The sequence below is a fragment of the Anopheles coluzzii genome, chromosome 2 (genome assembly GCF_943734685.1).
Source record: "Anopheles coluzzii chromosome 2, AcolN3, whole genome shotgun sequence".
NCBI lineage: Eukaryota > Metazoa > Arthropoda > Insecta > Diptera > Culicidae > Anopheles > Anopheles coluzzii.
In genome coordinates this window covers 72608713-72629912 of record NC_064670.1, presented here as the reverse complement: position 1 = coordinate 72629912, position 21200 = coordinate 72608713, and the positions used below count along the sequence as shown (strand labels likewise).

The following is a 21200-nucleotide window of genomic DNA, read 5'->3' as shown; positions in this document are numbered from 1 at the left end:
AGCTCCCGAATTCGATCGAGTTTAGGAAAGTGGGTGATTAATTTAAACTAAAAACGTTTATGGATATTATATGATGACTCAAACAAACTTTGGGCGTTGCATTAATGGCATTGTCATATAAAACATGATTGCATGTGTATGAAAAGGTACTTACTTCTATTATCTTATATTATTTTAAAGTACTTCCAAAACTGATGTCTTTTGTTCTTAAACTGAAATAACTCCATTGTGGTAAAAGCAAATCATCAAAATTTTATTTGATTTTCAGTGCAAAGCGAACTGCCTCACATTGTCGCCACACTTTCTTCAGTGTAACACAAAATGTTTGTTAGTTCATTGAACTAAAAAATGAAACGCTATAAATTGAGCAAAGCACACTGTAAATGTTCTTGTCGTATAATTCATTTATCATAGCCGGGTGCCTGCTAAAGACGTGATATATTTCTACACCCTACACAAATATGCTGAATTTCTTCATAATCGCAAGAAAAAATCTGGACAAGCGACTTGCACAGAAACCGAGGTATTTTCTAGGGTCAGATTTAAGGACAGGATGGTTCAACGGAATGAAATAACGAAGGCTAGACCCACAAAGTTTACTTGTTTGTTATCAGAAATAAACATTTACACAACATAAAAACATAAAAGTTAACATCAAGAAAACTATTAAAAAAGACGTCAATAATATTTTTATCCATCATCAGCTTACACGACTCAACAACATGCTCGTCGTTGGTTCAAGCCTCATATGAGCCGGTCCCCGCAACAAGGACTAACTATTCCGACCTCGTAATACTTAATAAGTCTTAAAAGTAATCTTATAAGGTCTTTTCGGCAAATAGAAAAATGTGTAAAACACATTTAGCAGAATCATACCGAGATCTGCTGTTAGCAATGTGTACACATTTCAACGGTAATTTTAACTATTCTCACATTCATCTGGCATGTGATTTTTGAATCTACAGTCTTTGGAATTGGCACCTCAGTGGTAAGTGGAAACTGTGATAAAACTTTTTTTTTCTGCGTGACGATCTACACGGCCATGCCGGCTGTAGTAGCACTTACGGACTTATTTAGAACCACGCAGCCGAATTGTTAGTTCTTGCTACGACGGGACAGTCCTTACTTAAGCCTTGTACGACGGCCATATTATTGAGTCGTACGAGTTGACGACAATACCATGGAACTGCCCCATATTACCAATCGATTATCTAATCCACAGTACTTAAAATTGAAATTTGAGTGGCTAGTGGAAACTGTAGTAAAAAAAAACTATATCTTAGGATCATATTTTGCTCAAATTAGATATTCATAGTCTTCAAAAACAGAGCTTGTAAATAACAACAAATAAAAATGCTGTTGAATAAAATTATAAGGCATATTTGACGTAAACAATCGAAGAAGATAAAGGGATTTAAGGTGCGTTCGTTCGTGCCTTTGGTCTTCCTCTGCCTAGCGAGATCTAGACAATTTCTTCCCGGAAATGATCATCAAAAGATAGTGCACAACAAATACTGTTGATTTCGCCTAGTCATTCAGTAAACGTATATCAATTTCCATTGCATGTTTTGTTTACTTCCGCTTTCTAGTGTCTTTATTTATTCACTTCTATTTGCAGAACATCGACAGCAGAAGAAGCAATACCGTCACAACCGGTGGACATCGTTAGTAAGATAAAGCCGAATGAGGATGCGGAGAAAATATGTGGATGTAATTTTCATAAAGTTGATTACGAAGAAATCATAATTGAAAGCTAAAATATAAAACGCTGAAGAAACTGAAATCGCCAAGTAGCAAACATCTCTTGCCTCTAGAGCAATCTGTCGCATAGTTTATGTGAGGATTCCGAAAGTCAAAAGATTAGCAATCAAATGCTATCAATATGGCGACAGCGATAGAGGAAGCAGTGTTTAACGCTCTAAGAGGACATCACAATGAACACACGAAGCTCCCGTCTCCTAGGATAATTAAGATTTATATAGCAAGTCTAAAAGATGGTAAGTTTGATAACCATATTTTTGTAAGATGCAAGGACTATGAAATGATACTTTTGGATGCTTTAAGATATCCAATCAAAAACAATTCCTCTATTTACCGTATTGAATCGAGTTGAAACCAATGGAACAACATTGGCGATTGCACTGGTTTTCATTTCATTTCAATCAAAACTGGTTTACTGCTGATTCGTTACAGACTTCAAAGAGGAACGTCGTCTGCTGCTGGAAATTATTGGTCCAGATCTTCAAGCCTTGTATGACGACCGACAACTAGAGGTAAATGAAAAGCCTTTGAATGAATTACTAAACTATTCCGGCTACTTCAACCAATGACACATTTGCACATGTCTTCTCTTCCGCTGCACTATCGTTTGTCGATGGTTGTAGATTGAAATAGTTGACATCCACTTCGGAACCGGTAGTGATGGGCTAACAATAGTAGACCTAGATCCGTACGTGCTCGATGATCACCTGGAGGAAATAGAAACATGCCACTGCGTCTCGAAAAGTGTATTTCTAATCGTAAGTTTCTACGTCAATGACAGTGATTGCTGCCTACTCAGTTGAGGTAGCGTCTCACCGTAGCTTAACAAAATCTAATGGTGGAATCGAATGGACGGTGCTGGTATTTTGAATGTTTTCATTGAAAGAGGATTGATAGTTATTTGACCATGTTTTATCCAAGCGGTAGAATTGATTTGTCAGCAAAGTGTGCTTTACGTGTGCTTTGATGCCGTGTACATTACAGTATTTCTTGCCCGTTTCACTTTGAAACGATGAACTTGCAAAGTGAAACTGGGAAGAAAACTGCACCATCATCGTGCACCTGCTTGGAGGTTGTTAAATTGAAAGAAATGGATGCGAGTCCAAATGAATACGCTATAATAACAATGATTAATGTTCACTGTGAAATTAGCAATGCACAAATCTGATAAACCCACGCTTAAGAGTTTACTTTACTTGGCTCTCACATCACAAGATTTTTCCAAAGAATAAATCTTGGCATTCCTACAAGATATTTTTATTAAACATAAAACTTGTATAAAAAGAGATTTTGTTTACTTAACAGTTAAATTAAATAATAAACATAAAGCGAACAGAAATGGTTAAAATAATCTATAAAAATATTAAGTTGTTTATCTATTGCTTCCATTTCGAAACAAAAATTTATATATTGTATAAAACATTAATATCTTACTACGTTTTAACGCGATGTAATATTTACGAAGCTTAGCTTACCTTTTTGATGTAATAGATTTACACATTAACATTTACAACATAGATATAAAGAATTTAACAGTATTTCCCTCCCTATTCTGGATTTATTCAAAACAATTCAATTTAACCATAAAACAATTCAATATTAATTGATTGTAAACCCAGCCAGCTGCAAGGTTATCAATTTCTACCGTAGCGCATCCATTCTTGTCCTTCCCGAGGGGTTGTTTTGAGGAGTTATGAGTTAGCTTCGGTTTCCGATTATCAACGTTGAGTGATTGGTGTTTCCGGTTTAACTAACGTTTGTTTCACTACTCTTTCCTTTTTTTCCGTTTTTCATCGTTGTTCTACTGCATCAACGTTTTCGATCTTCCCGTAACATCGCCCATACTAACAGGTACTGCTGGGGTCACGTTTGGGCAATTTTTTACTGCCAACAAAACTCGACTCCAGCATATTTACGGCCATTTCTAAGCTATCCACCGACGACGAAGTTCAGTGTTTGCGGAAGTGGTATACATGCCCGAAGACGAACATTCATCAGACAGAAGACACCCAGCATGGAGAAGGTTGCTACTGGCTCGCCACGAACTACAGGTGGGTAGAATGCCATTTCAATTTCCTTAGCCTTATGGTTCGATTTTTGGTCGTTGTGCACCCTCGGGTATCGAAAAGAGACATAAAGTGCCGGATGATGAATTGATTATTTTTATTGCTGATTGGAATCGGACGATGGCTTCGGAAACGATAGACTATATTTTAATGATCGAAGGATACTGGAGATATTAAAGCGACCGTTATCAATCATCATTGTTTATCTTAGTCATATTTTGAATGAGGCATTCATTTATTCTTCTGGCAGAAAATTGATTTCTTAACGCATGTATAAAGCAATAATTTCATAAAACAACATGTAAATATATTCTACGGTGATTTAATTGATAAAGACTTTCCTGAAAAATCTAATTAGTTATTAAATATCGCATATTTTGTGCGAGACTTGTGTAGCCTAGCATACACAAGTACTTCAAGAGGAAACCATTTTCCTAGGGAATAAATTCATTACGAAAAGTCAATAGCACCAATTTATCCTATACAGACGCACATTGCCAAGTTCGCTCGGAAAGAGCAAATTTACTAAATGTCGTTTGCCTGCTTTTAGTGATTGAAAGGGAACCGCTCCTTTCTGGTCTTGTCAGATACTTGATATTGTTCCATCTGCCGGTTCTTCTAATGCTTTCGATGCGATTTTCTTCCTCATTCTGGCCCGCATTGCAATAGAATGCGAAACATTTAATTAGCTAAGCTACGTCAACAATTTCCCATGGAAATTATGCTGCTCCCGGCATTCTGCCTCCAGCACAGTTCAAGGCATTTTTTTGTGGAGAGTAAGAGTTTTTGAATTATGAGTCCCGTTTGTGGCTGTAAAGCGAAGTGGAACCACTTTATCAAAATTATTACCTCAGATCAAATCAGTTAGCGTTTTCGATTGACTGTCCCTTCATTTTAAGACCTATTTTCCCTTCCCAAGGACGCGCATCAGTTCCTCACCCAGCCATCACAATATCTTTGTATCGATAGTGGCGTAATCCGTTTTTCAATCTTCCAGCCAAGTCCGCTCTACTTACCTTTATACCACGCGTTCTTTCTATTACTTCCGCTTGCAGGACACTGGATAGGGCAGAATGGGTGACAGAGGCACAGCAGTTACGCGAGCTGCTAGAACGAAAAATAGACGAAGTGCTTCGCGCTGCTGAGACCAAAGAAACATCAGCCGGAGATGGATTGGACGGGGAACAATTCTGTGATAATCTGAAACGACTGAAAACCAGAGCTATCGCACGGGAAATTGAAAAGGGTTTAGGTAAGTGGATTGTTCGAGCAGGGATGTCAACGATGTACGGTTCTGTGTTGTGGTTTTTGTCGAGCGAGGAAGGAGTTTTGGGACCATTCAGTGGTTCAATAGAGTTTTGGAAGTTTTGCTGTCAATTGCTTTCCTCGTGCCTCATCTGTTAGACGCAATGGCTGTCTGTAGAAACGTACCTGTGTGTGCTGGTGTAAACGTACAACGTTAAAATTTACCTTTTTGAAGATCATGATTTATTTTATACTATTAAATAGAAACGTGTTGAATGAAACCACGAGGAATTTGTGAATATTCAGTTAACACTAAATTAATTCGTGTTCACTTTTCGAGGCTTATGAATATTCAAACCGGCTGACCTTCCAATATATATTTCACCTTGAACATATTGTAGCGGATTATCATTCAATCAAGCTTTCCCATCACATAACAAGGTTAATAGAGAGTAATGGAAATCAGTTGTCATTTCCCAATGCACGGAACGTGTCCACTTAGCGTTCATTATCGAGATTGTTTGTTTTGTTTGCCGATCAGATATTGTCAGTGCTCTTGATTTGTCCAGCCGGATTCTGTAATTGATAACTGCAAACGATGGTGGAGCGGTGGCCCTGGCGACCCCCTTTGTCTCCACGATCGGTAATCGATAAACGTTCACTAACGTTTGATTATGTTTCATTTCACATATGTATGGCGGACTGGAAGAACATAGAAACGGCAAACACCTAGCTATTGATTACGATTTTCTTAAAGGCATATACATTGAAGTCCTTGAAATAAATGCATGATTTAATACTTTTATGGAGAAAAAAAAACCAGTTCCACTATAACATATTGCAAAAGAATCCAACGATTTAAGGGGAGGTTTGATAAATGTCTTCGTATTCATTAAATTTATTAATTATTTTAATTTATTTGTATTTATTAGAATGATCGTTTGCCCGATTCTTATCCAGCCAATCGACCACATTTAATGTTTGAATAAAAAGTGAACAGCTTTCCAGAACTCTGTAATGAGCAGATTGCATGTCTCGATAACATTCGCCACTTTGCTAGTCGACGGTAAATTCTTTCCCTATCAGTTCTAGCTATCCTACACAAAATAGTCTCGAAGGAGCACATTTATACCTTCACTATATTTCAGGATTCTTTTTTTTTGTTTCCGAAACCGTAACGGCTAGAACGGAATCGACCTAAATAAATAGATAATCAGCACCGTTGTGTTGCACACCATTAACCGTTCATCCATCTTCTTTTTTCCAACGTTTGCTGTACCACTACCGTTTGTGTTTGCCGCTGCGCTTAGCGTGTTCGTCGGGACGCATTTTGACACTTTTCCGCCATTGGAAAAACCAGCCAGAGAACGATTCCACCGAGCTCGAAGAAGACGGACACTTGGGTTCGAATACAGGCACGGAAGTGAAGCAGCTGGAAACCAACCTCATAGAAGCATTACCTGCCAGCAACCACCAAACATTAACGTAAGTCTACCTATCATAGGGAATATAGGAAATCAGTATCGGCCGCATACCACCTGTTTTCTCTCATTCAATTCCGAATTTCTCGAGTGATATGAGCCATTGAGTCAGCTAAAACTCATGCGTACGACGAGTTCCTCTACAATTTCGGCCAAACAAGGGATGTAAGAAAAAAGACATGAATATTCATTTGGTAACCGGTTTGTTTGTTTTATTCTTTCATTTCCCCCAACCTTCTTCATCCATCGGCCGATTATATGGCAAATGGCGTAACCTACCATTTGGAACGATGTTTTCATTACTGATTTTACGAACGTACAGCGTTGATTGGGCGGAAAATGGAATCGACCCCGAGCACGAGTGTCACGATCTGTACTTGACTAGCTTCAAGAACAAAATGTTCGAAATGATGAAGGCTTCCATCGATCAGGACTTGGCCAAGGATCCAAACGGGGGCAAAGGACGTAAGAAAACTGTACAGGTGAGTTGGCAGGAACATAAGGTACAGCAAAAAACAGTATATTTACGCAAGGAGTACATTTGAGTACATATGTTCGCTAATCCGGAAATAATGGCATGAATTCTATCGCTGCTTGAAACTTTTGGACGTAAAGCGTCATTGATTATCATGTTTTGCTGAAACATGTTAGCATGTGAAACAGCAGAAGCATTTGAATACATTTACTGTAAATCACAAATATTTACAGTTTGCAATCAATATTTTGTAATTTGCTTAAATATTTTAATTACCAATGTTGATATTGTGCTGGAACCATGAACTCTTCCACCCTTATAGATGAATACAATTTGCCATGTGTTTCATAATTTCGTTGACATAGAACCAGATTATTAAACGGAAATTTATAGCAGCTGTCGTGTCTGCAGATTATCTAGTTGGTTCAATTTATGTACATATCTGAATTAAATTTCGTGTGGAGTCATCTTTCAATTTAACTATTTTACGAATTGATAGGAACTCTTTGTGTTAGTCATTATATTATCCATACAAGTGAACTGAAAAATATCGATTGGTATAGTTTTCAATGGTAATTTTTGAATCACGAAGTTCTTTAGCCTAACAATTAACGCGGTCATATCAGCTAATAAAAGATTCCTAAGCTTCTTCCTGCCGGGCCGCCACTGTTTTGAAACGTTTTTATGAGTTTTTTGTTCTCCTTTACATGAACCTTGTGATATTTCATCAGGAAATTTTCCACGAGCACTCAACACATTTAATGTATTTAAATGAGCACCTGAGTGCAAATAAGTACATCTCGTCGAAAGTTCCGGAGCGGATAAAACAAAATGTGCAGATGAACTTCCGTTCGGGTAGCCGGCATCCGCCATACTTCATTCACGGTGGACACGGTAGCGGTAAAAGTACTCTACTGTCTCGTATCTACACCGAACTGACAGGATGGTTCGAGCATACCAAAGTACACCGGGTGATACGATACGCTTCTGCTACTCCCCGATCAGCGTACAATTTGGAATTGCTGCGTGTCATCTGTCAACAGCTGGCCATCATCTTAAACATCCCCGAAGGCTACTTGCCCAAGGATGCATCGTTTGACCCACTCTATATTAACAACTGGTTTCAAAATTTGCTAAAGCACTGCGAAGACCTGCACAACGAGATACTCTTTCTGTTCATCGATGATCTTCACCGACTGAACCCGCTGGACTGCGATATTGTGGCTGCGTTGTCTTGGCTTCCAATAAGTCTCCCTTGGAACGTATTTCTGGTCGTATCTACCACTGTGCCGATCGAGTCACTCCGGTTGACACCAATGCAGAAGGAGCGTTTTAAGTGTGCAGACTATTTTTTCGACCTGTCGTTGGAGCAAAATGAAACAAAAATTAAACACTGGGGTGTGGTACCTTCCTGTACCGAGGCGCCACCAGACGAATTACCTACGTTCGCACAACTTGTAAACGGTTTGTTCGATGCGATGGAGCAGCAGTTTGGCGTGAAGGGCTTCAGTCGGCTAGCCATCTATATCACGTGCTCGGAGTATGGGTTAACCGAGACGGAGTTGCTAGAGCTGCTAATGCCAACGCAAGACGCGGATCTGGTCATCAAAAGCAATGAAGGAGACTTCAACTTTTCCACCTTCCGTACAATACGCAATCAAATGAGTACGTATAATTTTTGTCCTCCTTTTTGGGAGTGTTCTTACCTGGTGAACCATTTCTAACTTTTTCAGAACTCATACTAAGGGAGAAGCTTATGTCCGGTAAGCTGTTGATCGTCTGGCGGCACAGCATATGTGCGGAGATAACCAGAGTTCGCTACATGACACCGGACATTACCCGTTCCATTCACTCGGAGTTGGTGAATCTGTTCTTTCCCCCGGACGGTGACGATAGCGAGGACATGTCGACCGAACAGCACAGCAGAAAATCGAGTAAGTACCACTCGACGTACATGATGGTATTGAATGCGGGTAGTGACTAGGTTGTGCCGGACATGGCATCAGTGCATTGTTTTACGAATGAAAAGGAAACGAAAAATACAGTACTACTGACTGCCATTTCAGAGACAGAGAGAGATCACTGTCGCCATCGTATTGGTAGTGTAACACAAGTACCTTTACTGTTGCGGCATGATTTTAAATGGTATGGTACACCCTCAGCAGGGGATGCTTAGATGGCTAATTGGTTGTCGTTCGAGAGCTCTTTATTGTTAAATGAAAAATCGATAGCGCTAATTTCAACTTCCTACAGCGTGTTTAGTGATGCCGTCATAACCATAGTGTAATCTTGAGTGTCGAACAACTTGAGTGGCGACGAATGAAGTTGTGTCTAAATAATTTTCTTCGTGCTTATTTTCTGATGAAAACGATGAATATAAGAAACAAGTAAACGCAAAGTATTGCGGCAACAGTTAACTTCAAAAATATATCCATCAACCATTGAACATCGATAGCTATTCAATAGCTATAATTTTTTTAAATAATCATATTCGAGCCAATATTTTCATTAAAGTTGTGCAGTTTTATAAAAAAATATCTGGAAATTTTCTTTTTTGAATTTTAATTGTAGTTTTTGTAAGTAGGAACAATAAAAATTATCAATAACATGCTATGTATCTCAATAAATTTTGTATAATGTACTTTATTTATTTGTTATTCACATCACTATTACGGAGTTCTTCATCATCAATTATAACTGCATCTTTTTCGCTGCTACACGCGTTTTAAAAGAGTTGAAGAGCGAATAACATACGTACACTATTAATAGCCAGCACAATAAAACACTTCCACAGATTTTTTTTATTATGACGAGAGAACTTCGACAGTTGCTTTATACTCACTTGCCCCACTTGGGCAAGTTCCCGGCAAAGGTAGAGAATTTTTCGTTTTATCAACCATACAATTGAAGTAACAATAGCATAGAAACAATGGCATAAGAAAACTTTTCCACAAAGGCACACTTTTTATCTCGGGTACTCAGCAACATTTGCCCTAGGCCGGGCAACGCAGCAAGCTTCTGGAACTTTGCACCAATAGGGTGGCTTCAACTAAAGGGGTTTGAATGGTATTGTTAGAAGAGGATTTATGTGTCCCTTCTTGGCCGCTTTGCATTCATTATGCTGGGCATGCAAGGTGAACCTATTGTGTTCCGGCAACCTGTTACGAGATTTGCTAAAGGTGTGAAATTGTAAATTGATATTAATTGAATTTTTATTTCTGCCTCGGAATTGTAACCGGATTGTGGGGAATGGCCCGTACCAATGGTTTTTTAGTGCTTACTCCTATTATATAGAGAATATTATATTAGAATAAAACCTGAATAACTTCAAAATTTTAAGCTAATTTGAATAATATACTTTAGTTGAATCTTTTTTGTAGAAAAATGTTGCAAAAATGCCTTAATGTTGTTAATCGAAATGAAATGTCACAGTTATGGGATAAAATCTGTCCTTATATTTTGTGTTTCTCTGGCACAAATTCATAGTCTGCAGTATACAGTAGTACAAAGCCCGGTTTTTATCTAACCCAATGATGAAAATGTAAGTTTGTGTAACATGTGCTACGAAATCAAATTACAAAGCATTTTCAATGTCACACCCAAGGGATCAAATTGTATCCCTGGCTTAAATGTTATCATGCACGAGATAGAATAATGGGATCAAACAGCATGCTTCCTTTGGGCTGTTACACGTAATCAAAAACACCAGGGTGAAGGACGTAACAGAGAAAAGTACAAGTCGACCAACGGCGCCTTAATTACAGAACAGCATAAAACGTACTAAAGCAGCGTACTACCGGCGGCCAATTTGAATTGAGCTGACATTAAAAGACGGTGACCGTGCAATGATACTGACGGTATCCAACATCCGAATACTCGGTTCAGCATGACTTCTTGTTATTTGTGCCCCTTTTAATGACGAAGAGCAGAAATAATAAAACACGCAACGTTCCGTTTGTCTCCGTCGGTTGAATGTCGGGTCGTAATTGAGGACGATGGAGCATGTCTTCGTTTTTAGCGTAGGAATTCGCATCGTAGCTCGTTCTTGATATAGTGTGAATAGAAAGTGTAAAAAGACACATTTATTTGTCACCTATGTTCTATGTTCTTGACTATTTGACGCACGATGCATAAAGATGGTGGCCTTTTTGTAATGCACAAGGCTCTCGTATATAATTCTTGTATCATAAATATATGTAAGTCAAGCTTTGCCCCTATTTAAATGTCATTTGTTAAACTAACTATTGATAAAAAGATAGGTCATAATTTATTTGCTTGTATCATTCGGCACAACACAATTTAAATTTAAAAATATATGTTATTATTTTTTTCAATCAGAATTATTTTTACTTTATTATATTGTTTAAATCTCTTCCAAAATTAATCCTTTTACAGGTATGCAAACACAACAAGACGACAATGTAACGCAAGTGCTAAATCTAGGGCCTGATATTTCGTACAGCATACGGCATGTAGAGGAAGCCTGGCACCACCTAATCAAATCTGAGGACACGAAAAAGCTGAAGGAAATTGCTGTGTGCAACTTTGACTTCTTACTGGCTGCCGTGAGTATTTGGCACATTGAAGAGCGGAATGAAAGAAGGTATTAATTAATTTTCTCTTTGAATATCCATTTTTTCAATTTGTTGGTAAACAGGTGCAAACAGTGTCTATCAGTTATCTGCGCTGCCTGATTGAACACGTCCGATGTTACATCCTAGACAGGGATATCGAGCTGGTGTATTACACAATTCGGAAGTCGAGTGATGTTCTGACACGTGACCCAATGCAGCTGGGGGCCCAGGTAAGAATTGAACCATTGAACGGAACTGGAATTTTGACAAAACTCGCCACATTTGCTGCGGTCTTCATGTTGAGAATATTATATTTACAGTTGATTTCATGGCTAAAATCTGTGTCAGCACACGAGGGACCGCAAGCCCTACTAAGTGTAACTGTGCAATCAGCAACAGCATGGTGTGATGGCTATACCGTGCCATTGCTTGTTCCGTTGACTGGTTGGCTTCCAGTTCCCCTGCCCAGTCAAATTCGCTGCATTACAGTTCCTGGACCAGGTCCAGTGCGATGCATCGAAGTTTCGCCGTCCAAACAACACCTGATATTGTCACCAAAAGTCGGAGATCCCCAGCTGTGGCATATCATGAGTAACAGTTTAGTTCATACATTTAAAGGTATGTGATATTATTTGGTTAGTTTGCTTTTATTCGTTTACAGCTATGATATCTTGGCTTCCCATTTTTGGCATTTAAAAATGGTTTTTTAATTCTGCTCATATTGAATCCATTAATTTAGCTATGATATTAAAAACTTTGGGTTTCTATCGCATCTATTGCATCAAATATGACATGATTTCAAGTGTTCTAAACCTAACAATTTTTCTATTACTGAACTGATTGCCCATTCTATGAAAATGTCAATGCGCAAAATTTACAAAAAAAGTAAACAAAACATTCGGTTTGATGTTTTCATCAACTGCCCCATAGCGAAAAGAGTCTTTGTTGACTCACTGAAAAACGTTGCTGATTTCTTATGCCTCTTATAAAGATTAAGAAACAGGGAAAATGCATATTTCATCCTTGCCTTATCATTTTGTTTGTGTTTGTTGAAAGTTATAAAAGAAAGTAGAAAGATCATAATGGAACTACGTTTCTCAGCACTTTTTGCTGCCCTTTAAACGGACTTAGGAAAATGTCCGTGAGGATTTTAATCAAAGATTCATTCGTTGGTCCGGTCAATGGAGTTGTAGAGTGAACTGCATGGGATAATCTGCCCTTTGTAGGTTTGTTTGTATTTGTTGCTTTTCTAGATTTTCCCTTCCAACTTCTTTATTGATAATTGGATGGATTAATTATATTCTGAATACATTTAAAGACTTCCACTTTGACAGTAAAAATATAGCTTTTTGAGATTTTAAAAAGTCCTGTGTTTATGCATATCTTCACCCTTATTAATGTGTTTAGATTAAGTGTTGTATTAACAATTTTTAATGTCTGTGTGTTTATTATGTAGTAATTTTTTAAATATAAAATTAAAAAACTGCTGTAAAAAATCATGGAAGAAAAACTGTCTGTTCTCGCCTGCAATAAGCTATTCTTACTAGAGTAGATTTGAATCCATCTCAAATGAGCACCAAATTCCAAGTGTAATCGAGTTATATGATATCTCAAACCAGTAATTGATAAATGTCCTTCGATCTAAACAGACGAGTTGCGATTTAAAATTCACGATGAAGATAAAGATGACTACAATTTATAACATCTAGAACAAAATTTTATGATACTCGATGAACAACATTACAAATATAACTAAAGGGAACTTTATGCAAAAATTTGAACAATTGTATCATCAAATAACTTAAGCATTACCAAGATTTGTTTTTGTACGTTTATGCAGTAGGTGACAGCTAACTGAGAGGTTAAATTTGTGACAAAAAGGCACATTTGCTATGAATTTCTCCTCGTAAGATTGCGGAAGTTTAATGTTTTGACATTTATGTGTTTTTCACTCCAGTTAGCGCACTTCTAGTTAAAAAATACTCCAGTAAAACACATCCAGTTAGCGGTCTCCTATTGTATTAACTATCATGTGCTTAGTTTTATTTTATCTAAAGATACTTTGCTTACTAGATTGAACGGAAAAAAGTGCAGACATTTGAAAGATTCAAAATTAAGGGGTTTTGTTATCTTTATATTGTAGATATTTTTGTTTCTAAATCTCTATCCGAATGATAAGACACGTTTAGGTTGAATAAAGTAATTAATTTAAGTTGATTGTAATCATATCCATCAAAAAGTTTTTTTTTACTGAAATGACATAATAATACTAAAATGTTAAATTTACCCCAATCGTAAATCAATTTCATCTACTATTCCTTTGTTCATAGGTTCATCTACCATTCCTTTGTTAAGGATTGTGTTAATTCAATTTATTTTTCTGAAACAATCTGATGATGGTGCGACAGAATTTATGAAACTGGCTTCGTATGCCGTAGTTGTATCTGCACATAAGTGGACTGGTTGCCATGCACGATTTATTTTCCAATCATTCCAGCCAAGTGTATTACCAGGCTAGCAGTTACGATCTTATGCATGACACATTGTTGTCGGCCACAATCACTAATGTCGTATTATGTCAAGATCGGCTCGTATCATGTCCGGTTTGTACCTACATGCTCTGTGTTTAGTTTTGTGTTGACCATCACGCACGCCTGCCATCGCCGTCTCCCTTTCTTCGATTTCTTCTATCTCCCTTTCTATCCTGATTCTTTTTTTCTCTCTAACAGGTCATAGCGGTCCGATTACGTACATGAAAGTCCTGTCGCAGTATCTGGTCACAGCGTCCGAGGACACATCCGTTATCGTTTGGGACATGAAAACCCTGGCAATGAAGTTGAGATTACGGTAATGCTACAATTTTGCATGTTCATACTGGTTGCATCGTGCCAAGTGGTACTAAACATTCATTTATAGGTTTTGTCAGCTGCTCAGCTGGCCAAGTTCTTGAAACTCGATAGTATCAGCAGTTAGCTAAACATTTGCATAGTGGCTCGGTGGCAAACCTTTTTGTGTTCCTGTGCAGAAATATTTTACTCTGTGGTCAAAAAGTTGCACCACATGTCGGACAAGAACACAATAAGTACGTGTTGGTAAAACAGGATAATGATTTTCAGATGTAGCACACAACATTTATCCTGTAGTGGAGTTTGGACCCACCCTCAAGCCTAAACATAACGCAAAGCAAAAAGTGAAAGACATTGCTGCTTACGGCAGCAAAACGGTACACTTCCTTCGAGGTCGATATGCAAATGAAAACACAGCTTTCATCCGTTCCATCGTTCATGCGTACAATGTATCTTCTCTACCATTAGCATCACAACTTATCACACCTTCCTTCCTGACGCCGCTCTTTAAAGCCACTACGATGGTTGATGTCGAAATCTGAAAAGGAAACCAACACACATGCACGAACACATGAAATTCGGGAAATTAATGTGTTCTTAACATGATGCTTAATCATCCTGGCTTGACTTCTTTCAACCGGGCACACCTTATTTTACACGCATAGCAACATATAAAAATTTGTTTCAACGTAAGCCTAATTCATCTTTGAAAGCGCCACAGAAAACCCCCACAAAAAGCGTATCATTTTCACCCATTTTCCTCTCTACTTGTCGTTTGTTGCATTATTGGCAAACCATGTGTTCCAACTGTTGCGCAAATTTTGTTTTTATTTTTTAAGTAAAAAGAAAGAAAGCAGTGTGGAAAAACAATCGCTTTTCGTATCGCATGATTGAATTACACCCGATACGCGACAACCGTGAAGTGATACCGAGCGATATTGTTTTCTCGTTAGGGTATGAAAATCGATCAATCGTTCTCTGATCAGTTATCCAGCATCGCTTTACATTACATATTTTGGGCGGATTATGTAAAGAAGAATGTTAATATGCGCGACGATAAATCAAATCAGCACGATATTTGATGAAAACAGTGGCAAAGGATATAAATTTCACTCTCAATTTTGAGAAGATAGACGGGGCGAGTATGGGCTTCGAACGACGAAATCCGTTCGCCGCGGTTGTCAGAAGGCGCTCACTTGGCGCTCAGTTTTAAAATAACGTACCATTGAGAGACCGTAAGAAGCGCATGAAAGAATGAGCATCTACCTGCCGGGGTCGAACGTTCCCGTTTGTATGGGGAGAAATCCGCGAGGTTTTGCGCTGCGGATTTGGAACGAATGTTGTTCAATAAAACTTTTTGCTTTAAATTTTGTTTTAATTGATTGAAGTGAATTGAACTTAGAGATATGTAACATTTTGAAAATGTTTTGTGGCCAATAAAAAATTTTTTTGATCAGTTTTGAAAATGTATATAAAAAACATAAAATATATCGGAATATAAATATACATACCAAAATCTATAATAATATAGTTAAATAAGAACATTACATATATTTAGATATATATATATATAATATATATAATATATATAACATATATTATACATATATATATACATATGACATGATATATATGATATGATATATGATATATGATGTATATAAGTTTAGTATAAAAGTATTCATCAAATTTTATAGAAAAATATCATTTTTCATCATTTTCAAAATATCACATTTTCACCATGTAAATAACGCTTATAACTCTTTTAAATAAAATCAATCAGTATTTTTATACATTTTTATAAAGTAAATCCAATCCTGTCGTCTCTCCTAAATTTGAATTATTTTAAATTAAAATTTCAAGAAAGTGAGTAAAGCTGCCTTATAATTGATAACAAATCGTCCAATATAGATGTAACGAATGAAATCCAATACCAATGGCAAAAAAAAACAAAATTCAAAATTTAACCATCCTTGAATCGTAGATATAATCGTCTTTAAGTGCTTGACAGTTGTATCTCATGGTTCTCATTCTCTCATGAGCGTCGAACGGATTTCGTCGTTCGAAGCCGGTACTCGTTCCGAGAGTTAGAAAGAGCGCGATAGTAAAAAAAATCAATTTGTTTTATTATCTATCCATTACATATGTGATTAAAATATGGGAGTTGTATTAATTTACAGACTTCACAAGAAGCTCATGTAAAATGTGTCCTTGTGGAATAATCAACCATCTGACGAACAATATTTCGTCTATCGTTTATTTGTGTTGCAAATGATGACACTGTTTCCTTCCATTTGCATATGCCGGCAATGGTTTCAAAAGGATTAACTCACAAGCCAAGAACATATCGAATGGCAAAGGCAGTACAAGAGAAAGCAAATAAAAATGTAGTTCTTCCATGAATGAGTCCACACTGTTCATTACGAGCAGACGAGCATTTTCGCAAAACGAATATCCTTCGCCTTGACCGAAACCAAAAGTGCTTGTAGCACACTCTGTATTCTATTCCGGCGACATCATCTGCTGACATGTCGGATGAGCGGTTACTCGCTGTCAGCACAAGCCAAAGTTCCATTTGCATTGATAAGCCGTTGTTATCGCTCTTGTTCTATTTTCTCTGCAAGCAAATACTAAACTAAGTATTCTGCTGCAGATGGTATACTTTTACACCCCAGCCATATGTAGTAAAGTGAATATTAAGTTTTCAATTAACATAGCTGAGAAGAGAAATGGTAATTTTACATCGCTATGCGATGCGAAGCTCAAATTTCGATTACACCAATGACAATGGTTTGAAAATAGAGCCCTCGCAGTTGTGTCATGCGGTTTATAAAGCTTTGTTTCAGAAAGAATTCACGTGGAAAACGGCATTAATTTTTTATGAGCTCGTTTGCATTTTGACAATTTATTTTCATGATAATTTGTTTAGAGAATTCCATTTGAATGTTCATCTTTTTATGTTTTCCCTTTTTACTCTAGTGAACACATTGCTCCGGCATTATGTGCGACTTTGGCATTGGACAACAAGTACGTCATTAGCGGAAGTGATGATTCCAGTATTATAGTTTCACTTTTGGAAACAGGAAAACTGGTAAGATATGAGGGGAAAATAGTTTTGATTACTTTTCTGTCCACAAACGCTTGTATACAGTATTTTGATAAGTCATCATTCGGGTGGTGTAATATTAGGTAACCAAATTTGATCATCACCGTGGTCCTGTGTCAGCACTGCATATGAGCTACCCCAGTGAAGTCCTCGTTTCATCCAGTCACGATGCAACGGTATGTCTGTGGTCTCTGGAAAACTTTACACTACTCAACTGCATCCAGATGTCGCAGCCCATTCTCAATATGCAGATTTCGTGCGATTCGGTAAGTTAACAACACAAACGGAATGTCTCGATTGCCGGAAACAAAGCGGTTGCTTATGCGATGCCAACTTCCCGAAGGATGTCATCCCTTACATTTTTATTGCTTTTGTGCCTACTTCCATAGACATTCCTGCTGGCACATTGCGCCGACAATGGTTTGTATCTACGCTCGCTGACCACGGGTACGGAGCTTCACGCCTTGAAAGGACACAAATCGAAGGTAAGCAGCTTACTGATGGTACTAATCCCATAAACGGAAACTACGTGGAAAAGTTTGCGCTCTTCAAGTGTGTGATCTAAAGCAAAATGTTAAAAAGGTAGACCAAGCCGCAACAGTGCCATGACATTAAGCACGGTTTACAAAGAAATAGCGGGAAACGTGTAAAGAATTTTAATCTTTTCGCTATATTCAACTAAAAATATGAAGAAGATATCATTGAGATAGAATCTGCCATAAGATTACCTTAGAATCCTTTAAATAAATACTTTGCACAGCATCTTCAGTATGTTGTAAGCTTGCCAAACCAGCCAAAACCATCATTCATCATAGCTATCGGAACTCTCTTTCCTTTTACTGAAAAAATCTTTTGGAATTCGTACACATGTGAACAAATATTTACACGATTCCAGTTCCATAGCAACGTGGGCGATGGGAACTTATGTCTAACACAGAAATGGAAAAAAGATTCAGTCACAAAGTAAAGTAAACCTCGCAATCGTCAAGCGACGACGCGTGAAGGATCTTATAGCATGATTCGGATAATGTACTACAATCAAACGATTTTTTTTTTGTTCAGCGTACCGAGTTAACGCAATAGTTCGTATCCAATGGACGAAATTTGGTATACTTCTTCACCGCATTCCCATGTTACAGGGCGTTTGATTAACATTTTACTCCGCGTTCTTTGGAATGGTTGAGACTAACATGCCACGTCATTCGCTTCTCAGTGCACCTAATAAATATTTACGATTATAAGCACATCGGAGGGGTGAAAGCTCAATGACGATGGCATTCCGGTGTCGGATGCGGTTATTCCGGTTCCGGTATAAATGAGAAATCAATTCCTCATCTCAAGCCAGCGCATCACTCCGAGCCGCCTGTGGAATGCAGCAATGGCATTCCAAGCCGAACGGCTAAAAATAATCGGAAATCTTCCTCCGCACTGTGCTTCCGTGTGTTTCTATTGTCTACCCTACTACCGGGCGCTTCTCGCGATGATCATTGGTGTAAGATGTTGGTACTGTTCATGTTGCGTAATCCCATCAAAAGCTATGAATAACGTGTGGCGCTTTTTCCCTCACATCAGCACCATTGTATCCAGAAAAGAAAACGGGTTGACAGAATACAGCGGAAAACATCAGCGGAAGGAGATCATGGGCGCGGGCAGACAGTGACACTTTTCCATGATGATCGATGGTTCTCGCATTGACGAGTGGCGTATCCGTGCTTTGGGAGCATCGTTTCGGTTCGTGCTCAAAAGGTCGGGAAGATGGATGGATGAATGTTGTTTGTCGGAAGTGGCTGGATTCACAGGAAAGAGGACGTGAAGACGAATCGCAATCCCCAGCCATCATGCAAACAGGCATCGTACGCAGCCAGGTCGGAATCGGATTTAAATGTTATTTCGTGGTGCGTAGCGTTGACAAAAAGGCGTGAGAAAGACAGTCTTTGAACAACGGTGTGTGCGGGAGGCAGGCAGTTTAAGGGGGAAGCAAAAGCAGTCAGGCCAAACAAGAACTGAGGGCAATGTTTTTCCGGGCCTGAGCGAAAACCCCACAGCAGCAGCAACATATCTATGAGCGATGTACGGTTCGTTGGTTTTGTTTCGTGGGGTTTTCCATTTCGCCCTTACTTACCACTGAATTTATTAACTTCTAACGAGCGAGAGCATAAGGATTCCCTTAATTGTATGTGTGCAGGAAAGGCAAACGAAAAGCTTTTTGTTTATGGAAGAGAAACTCTATATGGAGTCACCGAAAAGAAATCCACCGCAACGTGAATAATATTAAAGAGCACAATGCCGTGACGCTTCAGCGGTACCTTTTGGCTATGTGATTGCAAATATTGTATCTTTTCACTGATGCTAAAGTGCACGATTGCGTTTTCTGTGAAACAGAAAATGTGTTGGAGGATTGGGGATTTAAAAGCTTTCTCTCTTTTATAGAACTGGGAAGTGTGAACATATGGGTAGAGAAAGATATTTGCTCAGGCAAAAGTAAAGTGCTTTACACTATCGTAAAAAATAATTGGTTGGTGATTTTTACGATTGACGCTGAGTTTCTTTCAAACCATAAAGGTAAAGGCAAAGGTAATAATAAAATGTAAAACATGTTGCACCGATAGCGGCTTCTAGCTGCTATATAACATTCTTAAAGCTTGTTACCCTTAGGCATAATGTACGGCTAGGTAGCTGTTACGTACAGCACGTTTCAACTCAACACAATGATGAGTGAGAGGGTCGTTGTTCTGGGATGACGTTGGTTGAAGTGAGCTTAGCGTGTGGTTAGGGCTTTAGATGTTGTAAGAAATGAGCAACGGATTGAATTATTCAACTGATTGCTTCTGGAAAGGATGAACCATTCCATAAGCCACACTGTTTACCACAAACCCAAAGGGATCAGCTTGCGTTTTCTAAGCTCCGTGGCTGATGTGGTAAGGGTGATTATGGCATGTTCATGAGGATTATGCGTTTGATTCCTGTTTGATTGCTTTGCAGATAATGTTGGTTGCTCTGATTCGTAGCTTTTTTTTGTGCAAAACATTAGCTTTAATTTTGGAATGCATTGAATTCGGGAGAATCGTGTACAAAGAGGCGAGCAATCCAAAAAGCAAAAGCTAAAGCAACTGACCTATTATTCTGTGGTTCGTAATTGCTAAGCCTTGGTGCCACATTGATTAAATTTCAAATAAATAATGTATTTTTTTTCTCAAATATTTCTTAAGATTATACATGTTTTGTAGGTAATTTTAAAGGTTATTCTTAATTATTGTACTGAATGTAACTGATCAACGTTAAGCAAATGAATAACTTCAGTTAAATGCATTATACCAAAGTTTCGAATATAGTTGGGCCGTGGCCATGGGGCCAATCAAAAAAATTAAATGAGTAATTGTTATATTATTAGGCTAAATGTACCAATAGAGGTGCAATTTGTAGGGGTACAGATGTGCTTTAATGGAATTAAAGTGACAGCAAGGTAAAATTATGCATATTTTAACACAAAGTAAATGGAATATGTTTTATCTTCGCAATCACAACCATTTTTACCATCAAATACAACAAATTTACGAAAAAATACATATTATTGGGCCTGCTTCGTTATACCTATAATGGTGGTATGTTTTCTACAGTCGTCGTATTGTGTTCCTATAGTGGTGGT

The 21200-nt window shown here is 38.0% G+C and overlaps 1 protein-coding gene across 6 annotated transcripts in view; it reads left to right on the top strand.

The window, feature by feature from the left end:
- The window catches only part of LOC120949217 (protein qui-1), a 41602-nt gene that overhangs the window by 14395 nt on the left and 6007 nt on the right, over nucleotides 1-21200 (top strand). For all 6 annotated transcript variants that reach the window (XM_049605295.1, XM_049605293.1, XM_049605294.1 and 3 more), the window contains 16 exons: nucleotides 1619-1997; nucleotides 2194-2273; nucleotides 2385-2519; nucleotides 3613-3812; nucleotides 4883-5079; nucleotides 6383-6557; nucleotides 6876-7035; nucleotides 7760-8693; nucleotides 8762-8962; nucleotides 11424-11593; nucleotides 11686-11832; nucleotides 11923-12220; nucleotides 14332-14449; nucleotides 17428-17539; nucleotides 17638-17820; nucleotides 17944-18039. In XM_049605295.1, the coding sequence (XP_049461252.1) occupies nucleotides 1883-1997; nucleotides 2194-2273; nucleotides 2385-2519; nucleotides 3613-3812; nucleotides 4883-5079; nucleotides 6383-6557; nucleotides 6876-7035; nucleotides 7760-8693; nucleotides 8762-8962; nucleotides 11424-11593; nucleotides 11686-11832; nucleotides 11923-12220; nucleotides 14332-14449; nucleotides 17428-17539; nucleotides 17638-17820; nucleotides 17944-18039 (3321 nt within the window). In that variant the 5' untranslated portion in view covers nucleotides 1619-1882. The remainder of the gene's footprint in view (nucleotides 1-1618; nucleotides 1998-2193; nucleotides 2274-2384; nucleotides 2520-3612; nucleotides 3813-4882; nucleotides 5080-6382; nucleotides 6558-6875; nucleotides 7036-7759; nucleotides 8694-8761; nucleotides 8963-11423; nucleotides 11594-11685; nucleotides 11833-11922; nucleotides 12221-14331; nucleotides 14450-17427; nucleotides 17540-17637; nucleotides 17821-17943; nucleotides 18040-21200) is intronic.